This window comes from Rhea americana, unplaced genomic scaffold, assembly GCF_003343005.1.
Source record: "Rhea americana isolate MKP2758 unplaced genomic scaffold, rheAme1 scaffold_218, whole genome shotgun sequence".
NCBI classification, from domain to species: Eukaryota; Metazoa; Chordata; class Aves; order Rheiformes; family Rheidae; genus Rhea; species Rhea americana.
Genome location: NW_028186321.1, coordinates 1,461,011 through 1,483,925, shown reverse-complemented (window position 1 = coordinate 1,483,925; position 22,915 = coordinate 1,461,011). Strand labels below are relative to the sequence as shown.

At 35.7% G+C, this 22,915-nt stretch overlaps 1 protein-coding gene across 3 annotated transcripts; it reads right to left on the bottom strand.

The window, feature by feature from the left end:
- Positions 1-1,516: 1,516 nt before the first annotated feature.
- TIAL1 (TIA1 cytotoxic granule associated RNA binding protein like 1) lies at positions 1,517-22,728 on the bottom strand. 3 transcript variants are annotated; one of them, XM_085305280.1, is made up of 12 exons: positions 22,312-22,728; positions 15,020-15,116; positions 10,798-10,947; positions 10,449-10,503; positions 10,052-10,139; positions 8,064-8,139; positions 6,141-6,249; positions 5,763-5,858; positions 5,591-5,675; positions 5,174-5,297; positions 4,530-4,669; positions 1,517-3,462 (listed from the first exon to the last, which is right to left on the bottom strand). In XM_085305280.1, the coding sequence occupies exons 1-12, from the start codon at positions 22,338-22,340 to the stop codon at positions 3,345-3,347; spliced, it is 1,167 nt and encodes a 388-aa protein (XP_085161406.1). In that variant the 5' UTR covers positions 22,341-22,728; the 3' UTR covers positions 1,517-3,344. The 3 variants fall into 3 exon arrangements, with proteins under 3 accessions (XP_085161406.1, XP_085161407.1, XP_085161408.1); XM_085305281.1 differs by having other exon boundaries at positions 10,798-10,896; positions 22,312-22,727; XM_085305282.1 differs by lacking the exon at positions 22,312-22,728 and adding an exon at positions 18,243-18,331.
- Positions 22,729-22,915: the final 187 nt, after the last annotated feature.

The window sequence follows — 22,915 nt, the reverse complement described above, 5'->3', positions numbered from 1 at the left end:
CAGTAAGTCTGCCTCCTTGTGTACAAAAACAAAGCAAAAAAAAAATCACCTTTTTTTGCAAGAATCAGTCACTGAGAATTTTTTGGTGAATGAAATGAAGGAGTGGTTCATAAAAACTTCATGGGACAACAGCTGTTGTGTTAGAACAAGTGAGGAGGAAGGCCCTGGAGGAAGAACATTTGAAAACTTAGCACAAACATACACAAGGAGGCAGGATTAAGAGTTACATTTAACCTTGTATTTACAGCCTTACTACTGCAACTCTGCAAAATACAAAATGGTTTTGTATGAAAAATTTCAAATAAAACACCTTTTACATGATTGCAAGTGCATAGTTTACAAGATCAGTCTTGTGTACCTGTTATCAGTTCTACAGCAAAGAGGGATAATGCTTTAACAGATGACAATACAGGATAAGCCCTTTATTGTGTTTCACTTTTATTGGATGCTTTCTGCAATTGCAGATTATACCCTCTTCAGGTGGTATGCATCAACTTAAGCCATGATAGATCAATGCTTTTTGAAATCCAAATCCTAGTGGTAAGGAGTTAAGTAGTAGKTGATTTCTGTAGTTAGAGGGACTACAATAGTATAACAGTCATTCACAAAAGCAGTATGGTGCAAGAGGCTCTTTGGTGCCAAAAAATTGTCAGCGATGTATTTATGAATGCTACTGAGTGGAAAGGAATCCAAATGCTACAGAAATGTTAAGGGACACTGTAGACTTCTGTATCTTGAGCAGTCTGTGAAGAATATCACCATTAAAGAAGAGCTGTATAAAACCCAACGAGAAAGTATATCCTATCTTTCATCCTGAAACACATGGCAGGTAAGGCCCAGCTCTGCAATAGGCATATTCTTTAATCAGATTTAAGGTGATCTGTACATTAAAATCCTGAAAGATCTTGAACTCATTTATTTGGGCATTTATGTGGCAATGTATTTGCATCATCTGATTCTTCAGCAGTGCCTAAAGAAGATACTGCTTATATCACAGCATGCATCCCAGAACACAACAGTCATACATCAAACACCTAGACTCATACATAGAAACTCCAGATTTCAAGTGAAATTAAAGTAATCCTAAAAGAACTTGCAAATTCATTTATCATCTCGTGACTTTTTTCTTTTTTTTWAAATCAGATAATTGTAATAAAAATGCAGACCTACTTGTGAAATTTTTTCAAACTACAACGTATAAGCCGATCCTCGCATAGATATACACATATATACAAAATTTATAGAAAAACGAAAGTCTTGTAGACAAGATTCTTAACTTCAGTTGAAAAACCACTAAGTACCATAAAGAAGAAACAGAGATAAAGGGCCAACTCTGTCGTCACAAGCACTTACAGTTCCACACTAACGCCAGTCATTTTTGCATGCATTAGAGGCCCAGAGTTACAAGAATCTCTAGGTACAGCCAACTGACTAAAATACCTCTTCCAGAGTATCTCACTTTCAATTGGATCTAGAAATGAAGGTATTATTAAACACATCAAATAGAAGAAAAACCTCATGTGAKTTGCTTCAGCATTTAAGTGTCATTATCTGCACAATTTGGCTGGGTTTAACAAAACTGCAAGTTTCCATTTCATAATCCTGTTTTAACTTGTAACATCTGCATAAGAAACAGAAAAGATACAATATGCAGCTTCTCAAACACTCTTTCAAAACTGTAACTTCTAAAATCTAACATTCCATTTCTTTTAAAATGTAAGTTTGCTTCACTGAACTACCACTGCAAATCCTGTATTTTTCAATTATGCCTGCCTCAGAGTATTTTAGTATACAGCTGAAACGTTTGCACCCCCTAGCTGTCACAGGTAAAACACAGTACTTATATCTAACTTACATTCATTTTCAACTTCAAATTTATTGAGGCAGTTTATATCAATGTATCCATAAAATAATTCAGAAATAACCCAAGTATACCGTTTAAACATCTTCATGATTTATCCATTTACACACTCAGTACACAAACAACCCAGCCTCTGTACAGGTTCATCACATGCAAACCACCCATAAAGACAAAAACTTTTAATTAAAAATAAGTCACAACTCAGTGTACTGTTTCAACTGCATCTCCATTTACCAAATGGCACATTGAATATTCTCTAAAATAAGATGTTTTTAACAATCTTGTTAAAAAATTCTTGGGCAAAATATTTCTAGACTTAAAAAACATCAAGATTTTTCAAAACACTCAAGATACTATACAACTTATAATAACCTTGAAATAGGTTTACAAGGTTGTTAACCAAGGTATTTACATACCAAATAATGTAAAGCAAAATTTCATATTTCTAATGACAAAAAGGTGATGCATTAAAGATTTATGAAATTAAAATTAAGGCTCTTTGTTATAGTACTTTATGTAACTTTACATAATAGCCAACTTTGGAAATGTCAGTCTTGCACATTCTTGTCAATCTACCGCTTTAAATGCGGTAGAGTATATTAAGTATTACTTCAAATAATTACATTGCTACTTCTATGTTTGAGCATGCTTTTGAAACACTGTAATTATGAAATATTTACAATGTATAGCCTTCAAACTTTATGTAAAAGCATGAGTATGACTGTTTGATTTGAATACAAACAACATACTTCCAAAAACGTTTTTGCTTCTCAAAATTAAATGCAAATTACTAGTCTTAATAAGCAAATGATCTCTGAAACATTTTAGTATGTGCCTGAAAGTGGACAGTAAAAGTTACATGAACTCAGACAGTACTGTTTTTCATTTCAGACTGAACTATTCTTTGTACCAGACTTTGTTTTCTTTAAACGTGTAGAAAAATTAAATATTTTTTAAAAAATTAGTCCAAGACCTGCCTATATTTTCTGAGTGATGCCCAGAGGTTTCCTGAAAAATCAATACTGTCTAACAGGTTGTAATGATTGGTCCACAGTTTATTTCAGGATGTGTGCTCAGATAAAAGCAACTTGCTCTTTTTCAATGTAATTTCTCTTAAAAAGCACAGTGATAAAAAACACTGAAGACAGAACCAAAACAAATGGAATGGTAACCTAAAGATCAAATTCATTAGCCATTTCTCCTACTATATCAAAATTTGTAGTCAGAATTGTCTTTATTGACTTTATTTTAGTTTTTGTACACAAAGAAAAACATGTTCATATCCATCATGAACAAAAACTTAAAAAGGCAGAACTAGAAGACATTTGTGTCCTTCACCAAAGCAAAGCTGTGCTAAAGGTTCCAAACATTTCCATTTTTAAAATAAATATTTTCTTTTTTCATTGTCTACATTCCAGTCTTCAGAGTGTCACTGGAAACTGCAGCCTATCATGAAATACACACTTTTAAACAGAGTCCCAGCTCACTGCGTTTGGTAGCTTGCCATACCATATCCAGCTTGGTTAGGTATTACGGGAGCACCTTGTCCCTGGGCAGGCTGAGCACCAAATCCACCCATCCAGGCAGCAGATGGAGATTGGCTTAAAAAGAAACAGAAAATAGAGGGGGAGGAAGAAAAAAAAAAAAAATCATGCAAGCCAGTCAAGTTATTTACAAGATAGGTTAAAAATCAAAAACAATAAAACCAATTCCTACAGTACCAGTCATAGCAGAGTAAAACGTTCTGAATTGCTCATGAAAGAGAGAAGTTTTTTATATTAAGTCGTAGAGCAGGTGTGACTTGAAAATATCCATGAATGTTGAATACTAGCTGTATGGGACAAGAGCCTCTAAAGGCATGTGCATACACATGTGCACTTACACACAGACCTCACTGCTTAAAGTAACTAAGAAAGCACGGTGAAGTCTGTCAGTTTTGGACAGACCTCTTCAAASTGAACATAACTTCCAGAAGAATTTGTTTTAGCTTGCAAACTCTGAAACATTCAATTCCTTAAAAGTAGTCTTTGGACTATGTGAGTTTTAATCATCTATAAGGGCTTATGGTCTGGCAATCTGCCAATGTTTAGAACAAATTCATTCTATAAAGTCATCTATATACTGTACTTACCAAATTCCAAGTGCAAAAGACTATTTCAATATGAACAAATGAACTTACAATTACATTTGCATACAAATAGGTAATAATAATTATACACAAGTTCTTCTGGATTTAGAAAATACAATATGACATTTTATTAATAAAAAATTTTAAAAATTTTCAATGACTGACAATGACATTGTGTACCTCAGGTAATTTAATAAATATAACCATGATCCTAGAATTGTCTATTTTCAGGTCAACAGCAGTGATGAAGAAATGCAAAAAAATTCCACAATTTTTAGAAACCTGACAAGACCATCATTTGAAACTCTACGATAAAAGGCGTCAGTGTCTGTTACCTTGAGTCTCAGAACACCCATGTGCACAAAATGTGTTACTTAATATAGATCAGAATGAATCACTCACTACTTGGTGCATGGTAATCATTAGACACAACCTTTAAGCATGTGGGAATCTCCCTAGGAAGGCTTGAAACCTTGAAGCCTGAAACTCAGATTTACCATTCTTAGAATATTTGAAAAAAATTTAAGTACAATTACTCACTCTACTCCAAAACCTTGTTGATTCCATGCTTGGCCATACATTCCATATGATGGTACTTGCCACCCATTAGCCATATATTGCCCATACTGCTGTGGATTTCCATACACTTGGCTCCATTGCCCCCACTGACTGTAGTCCACCTAAGGAGAGAATAATTCGTAGTATTTAGGTTCTAGAAATAAGACAATTTTGCCTTTAGCAGCAAAACAGGAATGTAATCTTTATCAAGCACACTGGCTAGAATTATTTAGCAACAGTGMAATCAGAAAAATAGGCAAGAACACTGTCACCTTAACTAGACCCTTATACTGAAAAAGTGTGTGCGCGCACATGCACATGAGGGGTGGGGAGTTAAATATTCAGCTGGATATTCAGCTAGTAAGTAAACTAGCAAGAATCAGAATTACCTCAAAGTTTCTCCCTATCTTGAATCATATCCAGAAGACAGTAACAGATATTGCAGCAAAAATCATTAGCCCAATTTGATGAACAACTGGAACATAACTGAGACAGAACATGGAATTTCATAAGAAAGCTACTACAAAATTTAGCTATTACAATTGGGAAGGCAATACAGGTATACACTGTTGCTTTTGTTATACAAACACATTTTTTTTTGTTTAAACAGTTTAAAGTCTACTTACCTGTTGGAAGTTTTTAGTCATATCAGGAGATTCTTTACCCCAATAACATTTAACAACATGTCCTTCAATTGTGGTTCCATTAACTGAAACAATAGCATGTGCTGCACTTTCATGGGTTGAAAATCTAAAAAAAATGTAAAAACAAATGAATGTTATGTATTATAGCACTTTTACTTGATCATTAAAAACTGTGACTCCATACATACAGGAAATCCAGAGAAAAAGATCTGCTTTCACAGATTTTCATCTTCTCAGGTAAAAAGATTGGTGGCCACTTTTAAAAGAAGTTCCAAATTTTTCTATGGACACATGGTGACAGCTTTTAATTTAACAGCAGAAGTTCTTTCAAATGAAAATACAGAACAATGAAACATTACTACATTAAAAATCACAGACCTTCTTCTTCTCTATCCATACCTGACAAATGAGTAACCTTTTTCTGGGAACACTCTTATTTCCATAATCTGTCCGAATGGTGAAAAAGTCTGTCTCATAAGTTGATCTACAACACACAAAATGTTTCTGAATTAGTAGCCACCTTGGTGTTCAAAAAACTTCAGTAATAGAAGAGCAATAAAAGAAATCATACCTGTTAGCCCAGAGGCAATTCCTCCACAGTACACAGTGCAATTTTTTGGACTTGACTGATTCACTACATCTTCAAATCTCAATTGTTTTGTATTATCTGCAAAGAAAGAAGGCTGTTTTTAAGCTTTAAGCTAACAGTAACCACAGAATCTCAGATACCTTGCACAAAAGTATGAATTACATACTCAAATATATGCCATGTTTTATAATAGACCACCACTATGTTGACTTAATATATCAGAAAAAGAATCTAATCTTTAAATCTAGAAGTTAGGTATCTCATTAAGTGACATGATTTTGGCAGCACTATGTCTCCATTTAACACAACAATGCCATGCAAGAGAACAAACAAAACAGAGTATTATATGAAGGGTCTTACTTTCTTGTGTACTTTTTGGAGCTGGTGGTTTCCTTGTTGCCCAGTTAGTTCTTATCTGACGGCCTCCTAACCACTGGCCTCCCATGTGTACAATGGCATTTTCTGCATCCTAAAGAGATCAAAGTTAAGATTGCTAACACATGCAAACAAGTACATACAGCAACTTTTAAGAAAAAAAAACGGAACGTCAGTTAATTCCATTTACAAAACAAATAACAGTTCTAAAAAGTTTCTGAAATTCTGAAGAACCACAAAGTTAGCAGTCAAACTGAAATATCAAAGCAATCAGTTACAGAAAATGTTCTCCAGAAGTAATCTGCTGGACTATCCTCCTACCATTTTTTACTCATGGAATTTCATAAATATATATGATAGCATATGAGATAGCATGACTGCAGTTGGCTTCCATCTTTAAAAAATGAGTACTTGTATCAGAATATTTAACAATTGCCCAAAAAAGCACAGAAGTCATCCAGATGCCAGAAATTATTCAAATGAAATATTAAGTTTATTTATACAAAATCATTTTGCCAATTGACTATATTAAAAATACAATATGCAAAAGTACATTTGATAGTAACAGAGGAAAATCGAGGAAGTTTTGAATTCTTAAAATCCTTCACTGACAGATCGCTCAAGTGTAACTCAACTAAATTTTATATCATGAAGGGCATATTTCAAAAGACATTTATATAAAAAAATCTGAATGTGTTTTTTTTCACATCTTAATATGAACTCAGCATAACGGACCAAGTTTTAGGAGAAAAATCCTCAATTCTGGTAAGGCAGAATGACAGTTATTAGGAAACTGTGAAGCTGAGCTATAACAAGATAAAAATAGATTAGGCCTGCAACTTCCCTTTACTTGTCCYCATGCCAATCTCTTCCACTCCGGAAACACGCAGTTTACATCTAAGTGTACGCTGCTTTACGAATTCTGTAAGTGTTAAAGTCACTGTATTGGAGTGGGAGGGGGGAAGGAAAGAAAAAAAAGGCTATGGTCCAAGTAACTTGTACATAAATTGCAGGTTTTTGCTCAGTTGTTTTGAAAGGGGAGAGGCAGAGCAAACGGTACACACATTGAAAAGGATTTTCCAAGGGCACAGAGGTTACAAGGGAAGAATCTATAGCACAAAGGGAGCATAAGAGAATTTAAAGGTCTTGGTGTTGTTTTTGTTGCATGCTGAAGGCTTCCAGTTATAACAACAGACTCATCTCAAAGTCAAATCATTCAGGACCTTGATTCTCTTAAGTTCCAAATCTACAGAGTGCTTATTTTTAAGACAATGCATAAATACAAGAAAAATAAAAAGGAATACCCACAAGAACCCACTTATTCATGCATCCTTTCTTCCCAAATATATAAATGACAGACAGACTAGGAAAACAAACAAGATCTAATGAAGCTTGCTACCAGTCTTGAGGATCATACTGATGGCAAAGGGAATTGAGCCCATGCCTTAACTGCTCCAATTCATTTTTTTTATTTTCTCGTAACTGTGGTTTGCATTAAGACCTCAGACAGGAATACCTGAAGTCTGAGAACATACCTCACTTCCCCAATTCTAGTACGATGATCATAAATTAAAAAGAGGCCTTAAACTAGCACGACAGGTGTGCTATAACCAGCAAGTTACTGGCTGAATGAACACTAATCAGGAAAAAAGTTTTAGAAGTACTTTTTAGTATTACATTTAGAATCCACACATTAATTCTGCAGCCTGATAGATACTGAACATATAAAAAGAAGCAAAAAATAGAAGTGGAAAATCTGCAACTACTGAAACATGACAGAAAGAGTACTACTAAAAATTCTTGCCAAAACGACTTTAGATTGACATTTCTTTAATCAGAGTTTGCATAAATACTTATCCATATGAACTTAATTTAACTTTAAATCTAYGTTAGTTTGTAATTACTCACCAGTTTGTTATAAAAAGATACAAAACCATAGCCTTTTGACTTTCCAGTTGCCATATCTTTAACTACCCGTGCATCCCTGTGAAAAGAAACACAGCTATATGAGGGTAATATTAATAACATGCAAAATAAAAACTAAAAGGAACCACACACACTGTATTGTGAGCATAATTTTTTCTTATAAATTCAGTTAGCCCTAAAACTACAGTCATTCCTGAACTCTCCCTATTGCTTCTTTACCTGTTAGAAAAAAGCAGTAGGACAAAAAGTAACATGTAATAAACATGCAACCTAACCACATAACCTRTACTAGCTAAAACTAGAAAGATCAATTTCCAAGTACAAAAGAAACAAAGTTTCCTTTTCTAATATTCTACTGGCTAGGGTCCTCTAAAGTTTACTGTTCTATAAATTACTGCAACAATTCTATCTACTTCACCATGCATTTTCTAAATAGTTAAATGTCTTCTGCCTAGTGATACAAAATATATGAAATATTAAAAAAATCRAAAAAGAGAAAAAAAATAGGAATTAAAAGGCATACATGGCCTGTTAACAGATTTCTTTATTTTTCTTGGTCAATTCTCTACCATCATTTTGGAGTTTGGGCAGCTGTAAATTTTGAAAAATTGACATTTTCAGAAATTTAAGAAAGGAGAATAAAACTAACAACAATGCTAAGCACACCAGTACGAAAACAACAAATTTACACAGAAATTTTAGTGAGTAAGTTAAAATGATTGGAAATATAGAACTGCACTGAATATAGAATGTTAAAATGTAAATACTAAAATATGTATATATAAATAATGTATAATAAGAATAAATAGAAATGAGAAAAAATCTACAACTGAGTTCCAGTGTGCACAGTTCCTTGCAGTTAGCCTTCAAGATCCTGTCCATTCTTATGAGCAATTCTGCAAAATAACCAGAATGCTATTACTTTTAATTGTGACTTGGACTTTAGAAAAACTGCAGGTCTCAGGTATAAATATAGATTGAAAAACAGAAACCTGAATAATTCTCTTTATATTCATCTTTAAACAGTACTACTTACCACATTAAGAGACAAAAAGTAAAATAAACAAAATAGCAGAGGTAAGAAATAAGATTCATAGTTCATTTAAAAATATGCGTACAGAACAAGACAAAAGTAAGAATTTTTGTTCTTAGAAATATATTCCTGTAAAGCAGTATAAAAATGCTCATGTGCAACTTTAAAAGATTTTTATAAAGCTAAACTGATAGAAGATCAATAATTTTTTTTGTAGCTGCACTCTTAAGTCATACATACTTCAGCACTTACAAGTAAGTTGTAATGTTAAATATGTTCAATTAAAACAGCAGATGATTTTTTTATCACCTGAATTATGAGAAGTTTAAAGAAACTCGCTCTTAACAGGCTGAAGTGAGCACATATTGTAAATCCAACATTCTTTCATTTAGATATTATAATCTTAATTCATCCCATTTCCTTCTAGAAAAGTTTATTTCATTCTCAACAATAAATATTATTTTCTTTCAAAGCATTCATGAATTAAGTTATACAACTAGCTGCTTCATAASATTATACTCTTGTAATTACCTATTACCTATACTGCCTATAAAATGCAGTATAAATGCATACAAAATGTTGAAGATGCAACATATACCACTTATAAGTCAAGTCACTATTCTGTACACATTCTGAACACAAGTCACATATAAAGAGTAATTACATTTTAATAAAAATTGGAAGGATATTAGCATATAAATTAGGTTAAAAGCATATCGCTTTCAACAAAACTGGAACACAGAATTAAATTACTGTATTTACAAACATGTGATAGATACACGAGACAAAACAAAAAAAATCCCTCTTTACTGCCCACCCAACATAAGGAAAATCACAGAGAATGATCTAAAAGATACGAAACAATTTCATTCAGAAACAAATTTCTATTACTACATTCTCTAATACTGATATTAGTAATATTAATTATGATACTTACGATATTTTACCAAAAGGAGCAAATGCTGACTTGATGTCTTCTGTTGTTATTTCTGGACTTAAATCCCCAACGAACACATGGAAGTGATCTGAAAATAAATAATTTACTAATCAAATATTTAACTGCTATCTAGAAGTTTAACTTCTGAGACAATGATGCTCTGCGTACAGCACTGGGAACCAGGAACACCCAGGATTCCATTTGATGTGTAGCAGCAATTTAGTCTGTCCACTGCAGCTTCCCCAGTTGTAAAGCAAAAACAGGAGAATTAGTTTGCAAAATGCTATTAAATACAAGATGAGAAGGAAAAAATAGTTATGTTTAAATGCATTTGTAACAAGTTATTACCACATATTTTGAAATAGTCACACACAAGTGATACTGTCACATTACTTACTGGATGTATCTTTTTTCTGGCTACTTGGTGTTGTCGCCCAGTTTACTTTGACCTCCTGAAAATAAGTGTAAGATTTAGTATAAATTCAAAAAATTCTTATAAGTTCATTCAGAGGTTGGTTACAACTGTTAATATTTACAAATCAGCTTTCAACATGAAAGACTGCAATACTTGGAACGTCAAACTATAAGGCCATTGTGTTTCCTAAATATATTTTTTGTCAATAGTGTCTTATTCTAAGAGTATTTAACTTTGGCAAATATTTTCATCAAAATTAATGCCATAGTTTTAGTAATTTTTACACAAACCTATTTTCCTTTAACCTAAGATTATGATGTATACAACTTACCTTTCCCAAAATTTTTCTCCCATTCATAGCAGCTAATGCAGCAGCTGCATCTCTGTGTTCATAAAATTCCACAAAGCAATAAGGGTCATTGCTTGTATGCTGCAAAACAGAAAATCCAACAGAAGAGTTGACCCTTCTGCTATCGGGTTGCTGAGAAGAAAATCCAGGAAAATATATTACTTATAGCTAGAAACTTTAAGAATGATTTGCATTAGATTTATGAAATAGCCTTTGAAATTACACTTAAATTTAAGAATTACTAAGGTGGACTTCTTGAAAGATCTAGCAATTTCTGAAGTATAATTCACTTTATATGAGGGCTTGGTATTTTAATAAAAAGTCTACTAAATTCAAAACAATTCAACTACCAGAAAGGTGATCTGCAAACTGGACGGTAGGAGGAAGAAAGGAAAAAGGGCGAGAAAATAGAGAACAAAAATTTTTCTGCTTCTAACATGTACACTAAGTCTGAAAGGTTCGTCTCCTAAAAAATCTCCAAATTCTATCTTTTCCTTACTTCAGGACTCTATCAATTCCTTACTTCAGAAGTCTTTCCTTTTACTTGCCTGAAAAATCACTAGTAGACAGCCACCCGGAGCTTGCATATTCTCAGTCTCACGTGAAAAATATTACACCTAACTAATAACTAGGAATACACCTTTGAAAGGACTCAAAATAGCTCAAGACTGATTCAATTGACTAGTACACTGTTGAATCTCAGGTATGATCTGTTTTTGTAGACTGACCTTTCAAATCACTTTTAAAAATACTATCTGACAAACAAAGGTTATTGAAGTATTAAATGTACTGAAGTACAAAGAAATCAAAAGTTTTATGAAAAGTTGATCAACTGGAAGTGATGATTCAAACACAAAATTCTAACACTGGATTTAAGCTGTCTCAAAAATGTCATGAGTAAAAAAAATGGAGCATTACATCAAAATATCTACATTAAAAAATGCTGCATATACAATTTATGGACTAGAAGACAGTAACAATAATATTAAATCAAATTATTTCTTGTACGTATACAAAACGTATACGTACAAGGGTCTAATTTATAAACAACTACTTTGCTACCAGCATTCTTGCTATCAACTTCCCCCAGGGGCAAGAAGAGCTTAGCACTAAAGTCAATACTAGGTCTTTATCAGTTTCATTATTTAATTTTTGATATCCATATGTGCCAGTGTGAAGTATCAGAACACAAATCCCAATTCTGTTCTGTAAAACTGGACTGCATGTCTTCAAATGTAGTTCAGTTGAACAAGGGAGCTGAACCTGGACAAGGGAGGCCATAAAGGTCTAACAGATGAACCAGTCATATGGTCCTGCACATGTCTAAAATGACAAAGTCATCCTAAATAGTCCTCCAAAACACTCTCACTACTAAATATTCCCAACATGCAAAATGAATAGATGACAGAGAAAAACATACCCAAGATTACAAAAATACAATTTAAGCGGCAACAACCATTAAGCACGCTGAAAGCACATTGACCTCAGATGCCCCCAAATGCTTATTCACCTCTCCTCCTATACTACCTCACTGCTTCAGTGAAATCAAGATTTGGGAAACTCATCTGAAGTCTTAACAGATTTAGTGCAGTTTGTACTTCAATTAAAATCTGGAAGTAAAAGCAGAATGGATTTTAGGGGGTCTGTTTTAGCGCTAAGATCTTGTCTAGACAAGGAAAGAGCCTCTGTTGTAGATGCCTCCATCTGTAGGTGTTCAAGATACCTGGGAATGCTAGCCACATTGTCCCTCTGAGTATTATATATCCCCCAAATAAACACTTGAAATCTCTACTGTTGACCAGTGTTCCCAGGTGTCCTGAATACCTACAGATGGAGGCATCTACAAAAGAGGTTCTTTCCTTGTCTAGACAAGGTCTTAGCGCTAAAACAGACTCCCTAAAAATATGAAAGTTAAAAGAAGAAAAAAAAAGGAAAGGGGCAGGGAGAGAGAGGACATTTAACAGTTGATATAACTGACTGAAGAGAAGAAACAAAAGGAAAAATACAGGTATAAACATGACTGATGAAGGTAATAACATATGGATAGGAAGTACTTAAACATAAACTAATGTCGATGAAAAGCTGATCACAATACAATGATGGGCGGACAATATGATACTTTGACAGTTATAGCTGTGACTTTCATACCATTACAGCTGCAAGCCAATTCCACTCTACAATCTAACAACAAAGTTAACAGGGCACTCAATTTCAAGGTGTAAGTATGATTTAAAGTTAATTTGAAATGTCTTTTAATTTGAGAAACTGTTTTTAATAACAATTGAACCACTAACAAATCACATACAATATTTAAACCCTGCAAAATATGCACATAAAGGCATAACTAAAACCTGTATTTTATAGTTTTCACTAGACAGTAYCATTTTAACATGTTTGCTACTTTAACTGAGACAAGATACTGTCCTCCCTTTTATTTTCTCTCAATACTCACTTTGGACTGTAGAGTAACTACAACAAATTGTTCCATATTTTAAAAAATGTTTTAAGTAGTATTAATACAAAATTTACAATAGATCTGAAATGCACATGTGCTTTAATGGATGTAACAGAACATTCCTCTTAGATATTTTACAGGTAAAAGCCACTGCCCTTTCTAGCTTGAAATATTAATTTTCCTCTCATTTATTTTCTCCCCCTATCCTTCCTTTGTGAAGCATGTCAGATGACTCTGGAGCAGCCAAGGCACAGAGATTCCCTAGTGAGTAAATGGGTACTAGAATATCTAAAAACTTCACTCTTGGTAAGATTGCTTGGTGACAGGTTTTAAGGTCAGCTAAGCATATTCACTTCCACACATGACTGAATTTAGCCCCAAGTAGCTTTTTCTTATACACTCAGTTAATAAGGATGTTTTACATCTTATTTCCATGGTTATTTAAAATCTTAAAACCAGAAAGCCTAGATCAAGGAAAAAGTAGTGTTCAAATTTCTCATTTGTTTTTCAAGAAATCAAATTGATGCTAACACTCCTCATGATCTGCTGAATTGGCAGTAACTTATTTCTGAAGAGTATATGACAATCAGAACTCTTTCCTCAAAGTAAAGACTAACTGTGCACTATTACATATTCTGTTTAGATATCTTTCTCCAGTAACTTTCCAGAAAAAGATGTGGCAGAGCAACAATGAGACTGATTGAACAAATGTTAGGCAGTTAATGAACTGTCTAAAGACAAAAAAGCAATGCACTGTATTGAGAGGAAAAGCAGGCCACAGAAGTTACTAGTAGTATTCCTCAAAGATGAATCTTGAGACCAAACTTATTTAATACGTTCATTAACAATTTTGGTAAAAATAATGTGACTGCACTCAGAAAATCCGTAAATAGCAAGTTAGTAAGAAGAGTTGCAAGAAGTTCAGAGAAGAGTAAGGCGATCATAAGAAAAACAGTTAAAGAACCAAAGATGAAAAGTTCTGATTAGTCCCTACCTGCTAGGAATTTATCAGTTATAAATGCAGACAGAAGGAGATATATTAGGGAGTGACATCCTGACTAGATGTCAACAAGATCACAGAAATGGCTAACAATCCTAAATGTATCAGAGCACTTACAATGGAGACAAGAAAGCATCAATACTTACCAGTAGATTGTACAAAAGACTATCTGGAATATTATGGACATTTTGTCACTTTGTTCCAAGAAAAAAAAATAATTTAAGAACAGAAAGGTGCATGAAAAGGGCTATTCACATTGGCATAGAGGAGGGTCAGGAAAAGCGAAACTTGTTTTGAAAGACTTTTGACTGTTCAACCACATATAGTAAAAAAAAAAGGGGGGGGGAATTACTGAAACTCATGTTCAAATAAGTAAAAAAGTACAAAATAGCCATGAATTGCACTGGATTTAGAATAGAAATAATAAGGTTTCTAATCATTGTAACAATGTGGATCTGATGAAAAGAGGGGGCAAAAATCCTTTAAATTAAAGTGGAACCTCATCATTAGCTAGTGTCTATTAGCACAGACACGCAGATACGGCAGGGCCACTGGAAAAAGTACAGGACTGAACTCAATGTCTCAAGAAGTCCCTTCTGCAAAAAGATATCTTAAAAAACAAAGCAAGCAAAAAAAAAAAAGAGCTACCTTATCTGTAATATCAAAAAAACTCCAAGTTCCATATATTTTCTCATTTTTATACTAAGTTATAATATATTTGTTACCCCCCTGGATGTAGAAGACCTTACCTCTGTTATCATTTTACAGCTTTTGCACGGTCCAATCTGGCTGAATAACTGAAGTATAAGTACTTCAGTCACATCTCTGGAGAGGTTTCCTACATAGCTACACAAGGAAATAAAAAACAAAATTTTAAACCAACAATTTTCATCTTCTCAAACTTAATTATAATTTTAGAACCTCAAATGACTACGAAAAACTTCCCTTAAAATATCCCAGATATTTTAAACTAAAAGACAGTATTTACACATGATTTCAAATGATTTCATGATACAGTTTTAATGCAACATTCATACAGTTCCTAGCTTATGCAATTGAGACTATGAAACTTGAAATAAACTTAATACTGGACACCAGTATTTAGTATCAATGCTTTTTTGGCAGAGAAATGTCAAATGGAGAAAGAATATTGCTCAGGAACGTTGGATAGAACAGGCGATCAATTGGGCAGAGATGCTTAAGTTTCACTTTCCACTGAGCATCTAATTGATTTGACTTTTGAATTTGCATGTGAACTCATAGCTACTCTCTTTATTATTTTAGGAGTAACTAACAGACAAGTTATGCTGCCTTGCAAGCAGTGAACTCGATTTGTTCTCCTGAACATTTAGAAAACTAGCCCACTCACCAATAGGCAAGGCAATTTACGCAATATTATGCCATAAAAATGCTCTGCACAACATCTATTTCAACAACTACTACCTTGATGAAAACTCTCAAATTTTGGCAGAAGTAATTTGAATGTCACTAAGATTTCCTACCTTTTTTTATTTATAAAACCTTACAAATAATTCCAGATTTTGAAATAACTATCAAGTTCAGATTAAAAAGTCCTGCAATTACCCAGATATCCAAAAATCTCAAAATACAGTTTTAGAACTACTTCTAGATATTCTGCTGGATTTTAACACACAAATGTTAAGATCACATCGTGGAGACTGCTGAGGAAAAAGCTACACATGCAAAACTGAATTCTCAGTAACAACTAGTTAGGAATCATTTAAAACTGTAAACAAAGTGTTCAGTTAACTTAAATGCTTTTCATAGCAATAGAACTCAAAATCTATAACACAGGAAAATACATTATTTTTAAACACAAGCCTGTTGAAATATGAAGTATTCAAATGCAAGCAAAAACAAGAGCAGAATTTCTGTGATTTAGCTGTTAAAACAATATATTTTATTCATCTTACTATTTTCTATTTTGTTATTCATTTATTATTAAATTACTTCATAACACAGCAAACAAAAGACAGTCTAAGTTGTTAAAATACTTCAGTGAACATAAAAACAAAACAGTATTTCTTAAATAACGCATAAGCCAAATGCTTCTCACTACTGCAATTCAGAGTGCACACTTTTTTGCTTATTGTTCATCCGAGTTAAATTTTAAGAAGTAATTTATGTTTGACAACTGGCCTTGTATTAGCTTCAACGGAATTAAAATTGACACTACTTGTTTTCATTTGGGCACCACACAATGAAATCAACAAGTTTCTGTTTATGATGTTATTCTTCGAAGAACTACCACACAGTTCTGCAATTTCTCACTCAGGACTTAAACATCACATGAGATCTAGAGTGAATTTCTTAAATATTATCACCTGAATACAGAAACATCCACAGAAAGCCTTCATATACTTTTCTTACTAAACATGCATGAATTAATAAAACTCATTTTAGAAGCTACATTTGTAGCTTGTATTAAGTTACAAAGCTTTTCACTAGGTTAAAACTTGCCAAAATTAGTAAATAAGACTTACTATAGGACAAATTGTTTCATTGACTTAATTTGCTATACTGAAAATTTAAGTTAAACATTTACCTACATCTTTATTTCTGAAATCTTAACTTTTTGTTAACCATTCACTAAAGTTAAAATTGCATACCATTAATGGTTGTAAGTGAAAATATTAACCTTTGCAGATATTACTAAAATTAGATGGAAATTGATTGTAAGTAWTCCTACAAAAATTTTAAGTATTGCTATGAACTTTTTACTAGTATTTGTTCCCTTTGTAAGCTGTAGAACAGTATTAGTTAGCATCATGCCTGAACAGCATACTATTATGATCAACTGTACTATAGCACAGACAAAAAAAGCAGATAAGGTAAAGTCCTATCAACTCTATTTCTAGTGCAAAGTCATGTAAGGTAAAAATAAAATTAATAATATAGAAAACAAAAATCTCAGCATCTTCTGCACAATATTAGTATGTATTTTAGAATCGCAAAACATTCTAAAAAACAGTGAGAATTCCATTCGGTCTGACAAAGCCAGGAAAATCATGTTTCACAAATCTTTTCTATTAAGATGGAGTAAATTATTCTAATTGCTAGAAGAGATAATAGCTGGTTTTCCAATACCACAGCGACATCTTCAAAATAGTGACAAAGTTACACCATAAACTAACTACAAAACAGACTGTCTCTTCATAAAAAATTAGCAGGGTAATTTTGGACCAACCGATCACTAGATCACTAGACTTAAAGGGCATGTCAGCTCCTAATGGTCCATTAATTCTCTAAAAGCATATGATAAATACTGCCTTGGTGTTTAATACCACCATAAACAAATGGCTTTAACACCTTTCCCAAATTGCTAAAACTCTAAAGCCTGAATAATACACATTGTGAGATTAATTCACAATTAAATGTTCCTGTAACAAGTTCAGCAACAGACACCCAGACCTCTTGAAATGTATGTAAAATACAGATATACAAACCTCTACAAATTTGAAATGATATACTAAAGATTAAGGCTTACTGGTTAATTTTATGGCTTTTTAAGTCAGTAGGTTGCAGTAACATTAATCTCCTTCAGTACAGTTAAAGATGACTTAAAAAAAAACATACAAGCAAACAGTTTTAGTGTACAATGTTTGAATACTATACAACTAAGGAAAGAAATGTATTCAGCACATTAGAAACAAAAACCTTACCTTTCTGGAAACACAAAACTTTTCTCAGCTGATGCTAATAACCCAGCACACATAACCAGACTATTGGTGTACCCAGTTTCCCCTTTTTTAGCTCAGTATATGCACAGATACAGTATTTTCTATTCTACTTTTTGAAACCAAAATAAGCAGACCACCACCTATGGAAACATATGACATTAAAAAAATGCTATCGTATTATACTTCAAAGTTTTTGTTTTGTTACATCCTAGAGGATACACTATTCAAACTTTTTCAAAATCATAAAACCCAACAGAGAAGAAGCACTTACTATACTTTTATAGGCTGTTGTCTTGGTTAATGTGACAGGGCAGCAAAAGTTGTGGCTTTTTGCATACAGGCAATAGTGTTTGTTCCCTTCTGCAAGTTTGAAGCACTTAAATACCAATTAATAAGCACATACAAAATCTCCAAACCAGATATATTTATATTTTGAAATAAATTTCAATATAATATACTTTTGAATGCTGCTGACAACACAAAGAATAAGAAACTGTACTTGAAATTCAGAGATCTTGTAAAATTTCTAAGGAAGAAAAGAAGCATGTATCAGCAAGCAGTTGGTTTTAGAATTAAATTTTCAGGCTTGAACAGAAAAATCCCCTTTGTGAAGGTAAACAGGTTTTCACTGTATCCTAGACAGGTGAGGAAGAAAGGGACATTTATAGCCATTATATTTTGTCCACAAAATATCTCCTATACACTATTTGGAGGAAAGATAGTAAATATATTTTTACACTCATGCAGACAACATGCAAGAAATAGTAGATATATTTAAATGTAGAAAGTGCAGTAAGAAATAAGGTAAGCAATGAGGCAAAAATATCCTAGAAATTCCAGTAGCACCTCTCTGACCAGTGCTAGTGAGCTACAGGAAATATAATGATACTAAGAAAATCCCACTCTGTAGACTCCACTAGCAGACACTATTTCTCTATGAAAGAACTCAACTGTAAGGAAACGTAACAGACAAGTGAATCCAGTTTCAGGCTCAAAGTTGGAAGAGTCTTACTTCAGCACCCTCTCCACATCCCACAATTCCTACTATGTAACAAGGCAAGGCTAATGGTGTAATAACTTACAGATACCCTAGTGATTGTTAATGAAAGGTTTTTCAAACACCATTAATGTGAAGAACACAAAATTTTGAAACTTTTCTTCTGGTTGTCCATGATAGCTGAGAGCACTGGCAATACACTAAGTTCCTGCTAGCTTAAAGTTACTAGTTTAAAGTAGAAAAAAGACTTTGAGACTGCTTGCGATGGAAAGAGATTTGACAGCATGCACAAAATACAGCAGAGCTTTCAGATGTCCTATAAAAAAAATCCATAGTCTAGAGCTCTTATTAGTGCCAGATAAAAAATTACCGTTTGATAATTTTCCATAACACATTTGATTTGAGGGGTGCTGATCAAAATCTAGATGCCAACATGAGAAATACTACACAAAGGTTCATCTTTCTGAAATTATCTTCAAATTGTTAAAACATTAAGGAAAAAATTTTGGCAGAAAATACTGAATGTTATTCTTCAGATTTCTATAAAGGCCTACCAGTTATAAAATAAAAGACATAAAAAGGTAAATGGTCTCTATTTTCTATATTAAGATTGAAGATATTTTGAATTCCTAGACTTTTATGACTGACCTATCATGACTGAAAACAATGCAACAATCCCGTAAGTACTGCAAACGGTAGCAATGGTTATTTTTGAGATAGTTAAGATGGGCATAGATATTAAGATGACCACTAGTTAGGCAGATTTTTCTTTTTACAATTAAGATGTTTTCTTGTAAATGTTCAAAAGAAAAAAAAAACCCACCACTTTCCTAACATACAGGTTAACGGCTTTTCTTTCCTGAAGGAATAAACGAAATACCAAAGACACCCATAAAATACCACTTATCAGCCAAGTGCTTATGCACATGGTCAAATAGCTACAGAAACAATTTGTTCTTCATAACACTTTCTCCTGTAAAAACAAACAAACAAAAATAAAGAGTTCAACTTACAATATTATTAGTTGCTCTTGGAGGTCAGCGAGTCTTTCACTTACATGAAAGAACACAACTGTCATACATGAGATGTTATTACCCAGGACAGTAATGTTTTAAAAAAATTTCAACACTAAATGTAAAGATATTTCAGATAAAAGTAGGGACAGGAGGAAAAGGTAAGAAATCCTAAAGCAGAATTTTTGTCTTCTGTAAGAAATCCCTTGAAGAATTATAGGAAAGCAACCTACACGATTGTAGTTACTACAAAACTAATAGGAAATGAATGTACGTGATGTTTATTAGTTTGACAAATTAAATAAGGAGTCACATGTGAGCAGTAAAACATCTTGGGCAGCTGTAGAGATGATATTTCAGACATCCTAGTACAAATGTAATTTTTTTCTGGTCAGCAACTAAGGGCTAAGTCAGGTCATTGCTGGAAAGGTTAATAAGAACCCACTCCCAGCACAGTACCAAAATTTGTTGACAGTAACAAAAACACTTTTAAACTCGCTCTAGATATAGACTCTGGACAAATCAGGAAAAGAGATGAACCATGAAAATAAAACTGAGTTAAACACAGTGTACCTTTGCCCTTTTCCCTCCTCTCATTCTAAAGCAACACTCCAAAGACTACTTTCCACTTTCAGGGCCAAGTAAACTCAGACCATTTGGGCAGCGAACATACAAAACAAAAAAAAAAAAAAACAAAAAAAAATCATTTAAGATATGTTTATTCAAATTATGCATCTGAGGAAGCAAAGACTAAGTAGGTACCTACACTACCCTATAAACAAATTAATAGAACTGTTGCAGACATAAGAAAGAGAAAAAACACAAATTGCCTTGAAAAGCCTTAAATGCCAAGTCATCATTTTGGTAGTGGCAATGACAAAGTCATTCAGAGATATTTTGCTCTATTTCCATTGTTTCTCAAAAGTGGCCTTCAACCCAAATTATCTTTGAAAAATCGTTCAGAAAGCTACTGTCCCAAAAACTAAATGGACAAAGATTTCATTTGGGCTGCCTTGAGCTGCGTTTCTCATATGGGCAGCCTGAACACTGTTCTGTTGAGACTGCCTTACTTATATGGACAGCCTAAACATTGTGCTGTTCATGCAGCATGTAATACCCTTGGCAGCTGGAAACTGAAAATCTATGAACTAATTAAAATAATTAAGAACAGCATTATACACTCTCAAATGCCTAAGCATACATACTAGCTCCTTCCCAATATAAATCAATACCATTAAAAAAAAAATCATACCTGCAGAGTTGAAAAGAACTCAATAGTAACAAAAAAACACTTGAAATTTTATTTTTAAACAGAAAATAGACAGCAGCTCCCTATTTTGAATATTAAACCCTGTATACAGACATGGCCAAGGTACAGTTATTTGTTCTGTTAAGGCCTGACAGAATGTTGTTTAAACACACTGTAAAATACTGGGGGGGGGGGGGGAATCAATCATTCCTATTCTGCATGTTACAGAGGAAAAGTCTCCTTTTACAATGTTCTTTTTCCCACCCATCACAAACAGAGAGGAGACAAAGAACTTCGTTAATGTCAGGACTACTGTAAACTRGGATCCGAGGAGGGGTGATCCATTTGTCCTGGCGTCGCAGCGGGCACTCCTCTGCCACACGCACAACCCCGAGGCGAGGATCGCGCCCGCAGGCAAAGCCCCAGGGCTCCCAATACTCCCCTCTCATCCTCAGAGCTACTCTCGCCTAAACCTTCCAGGCACTAATTGCAAATCCTGAGCCGCTCCACCACCACCACACCTCCGGAATTCCCTTCCCCCCCCCTCCCCCCCGAAATCCGCACGATTCGAGCCTGAACTCTGTTTCTCCTGCTCCCACTTACGCTCCCCCATGCCTTCTTCATGTCGCTCGGTCTCCTCTTCACCCCAGGCAACACGACCCTCCGCTCCGCAGCCGGCACTTCCAGCACCGGGCCCCGGGCCCCGCTCCCCACCTCCCTCTCGCACTCTCTCCGCAAGTATCCTCCGCACTCTCCCTCCCGCCGGCGGCCTCCCGCGCTGCCCCGCGTCCCGCCGCGCCTCCCCGCGCCCCTCTCCGGAGACGCCGCTCCCTGCCCCTCACAGCGCCATGCAGCCCGCTCCACTCGCCGGCCGGCCCCCTCCCCGTCCCCGTCCCCGCCGCGGCCCGGCCGCGCACGCCTCCGGAGTGCATCCCCCTCGGCTCGGCTCGCTCCCGCCGGCCCGGCCCTCCTCCACGGCCCCCGCAGCCCCTCGCCCCGCAGGCCCCGCTCCAGGCGAACCCCCGTCCCGCCCGCGGCGACCTCAGCCCCTGCAGCTCTCCGCGGCCCCCTCCCCACTCACAGGGTCCTGGGCTGCCCGTCGTCTTCCATAATGGTGCGTGAGCGCCGCTCTCAGCTACAGCCGGGCGCGGCGCGGCGCGGCGCGGGAGGGGGCTCCGCCGCGCAGCGAGGAGAASGGAAGGTGAGGGTGAGGGCCCCGGCTCCCCTCGCTCCGTCTCGCCCCCTCTCCAGGTCCCGACACCGCAGCCCGAACGGGAGAGGGAAGAAGCACCACAAAATGGCCGCCGCCACCAGACACTCAGGAAGCCGCGCTCTGCGCAGCCGCGGCCCGCTCCCTCTCCGGCCGGATTCTCCTTCCCGCTGCCCTCTGCCGCGCCGCGGGGCGCGCTGGGGACTGTAGGCGCGGGCAGAGCGGCGGGGGGCCGCGCTGGGCTCCCCGGCCTTCTGGGAGCCGTAGTCCTCCGGCGGCGCCCCGCGCCGCTGTGCCCGGCAGCGGGGGAGCGCGGGCCGGGAAGGAACTACCGCTCCCGGCATGCCTGGCGGCGGGGCCCCGGGCGCGGGGGCTGAGCGCGGCCCGCGCGCTGCGCTCCGCGACGGCGGCTCCCTCCCCGCCGGAGGGGGCGAGCGCGGGCGCCCCTGATTCGCCAGGAGCAGCCCGGGAAGAT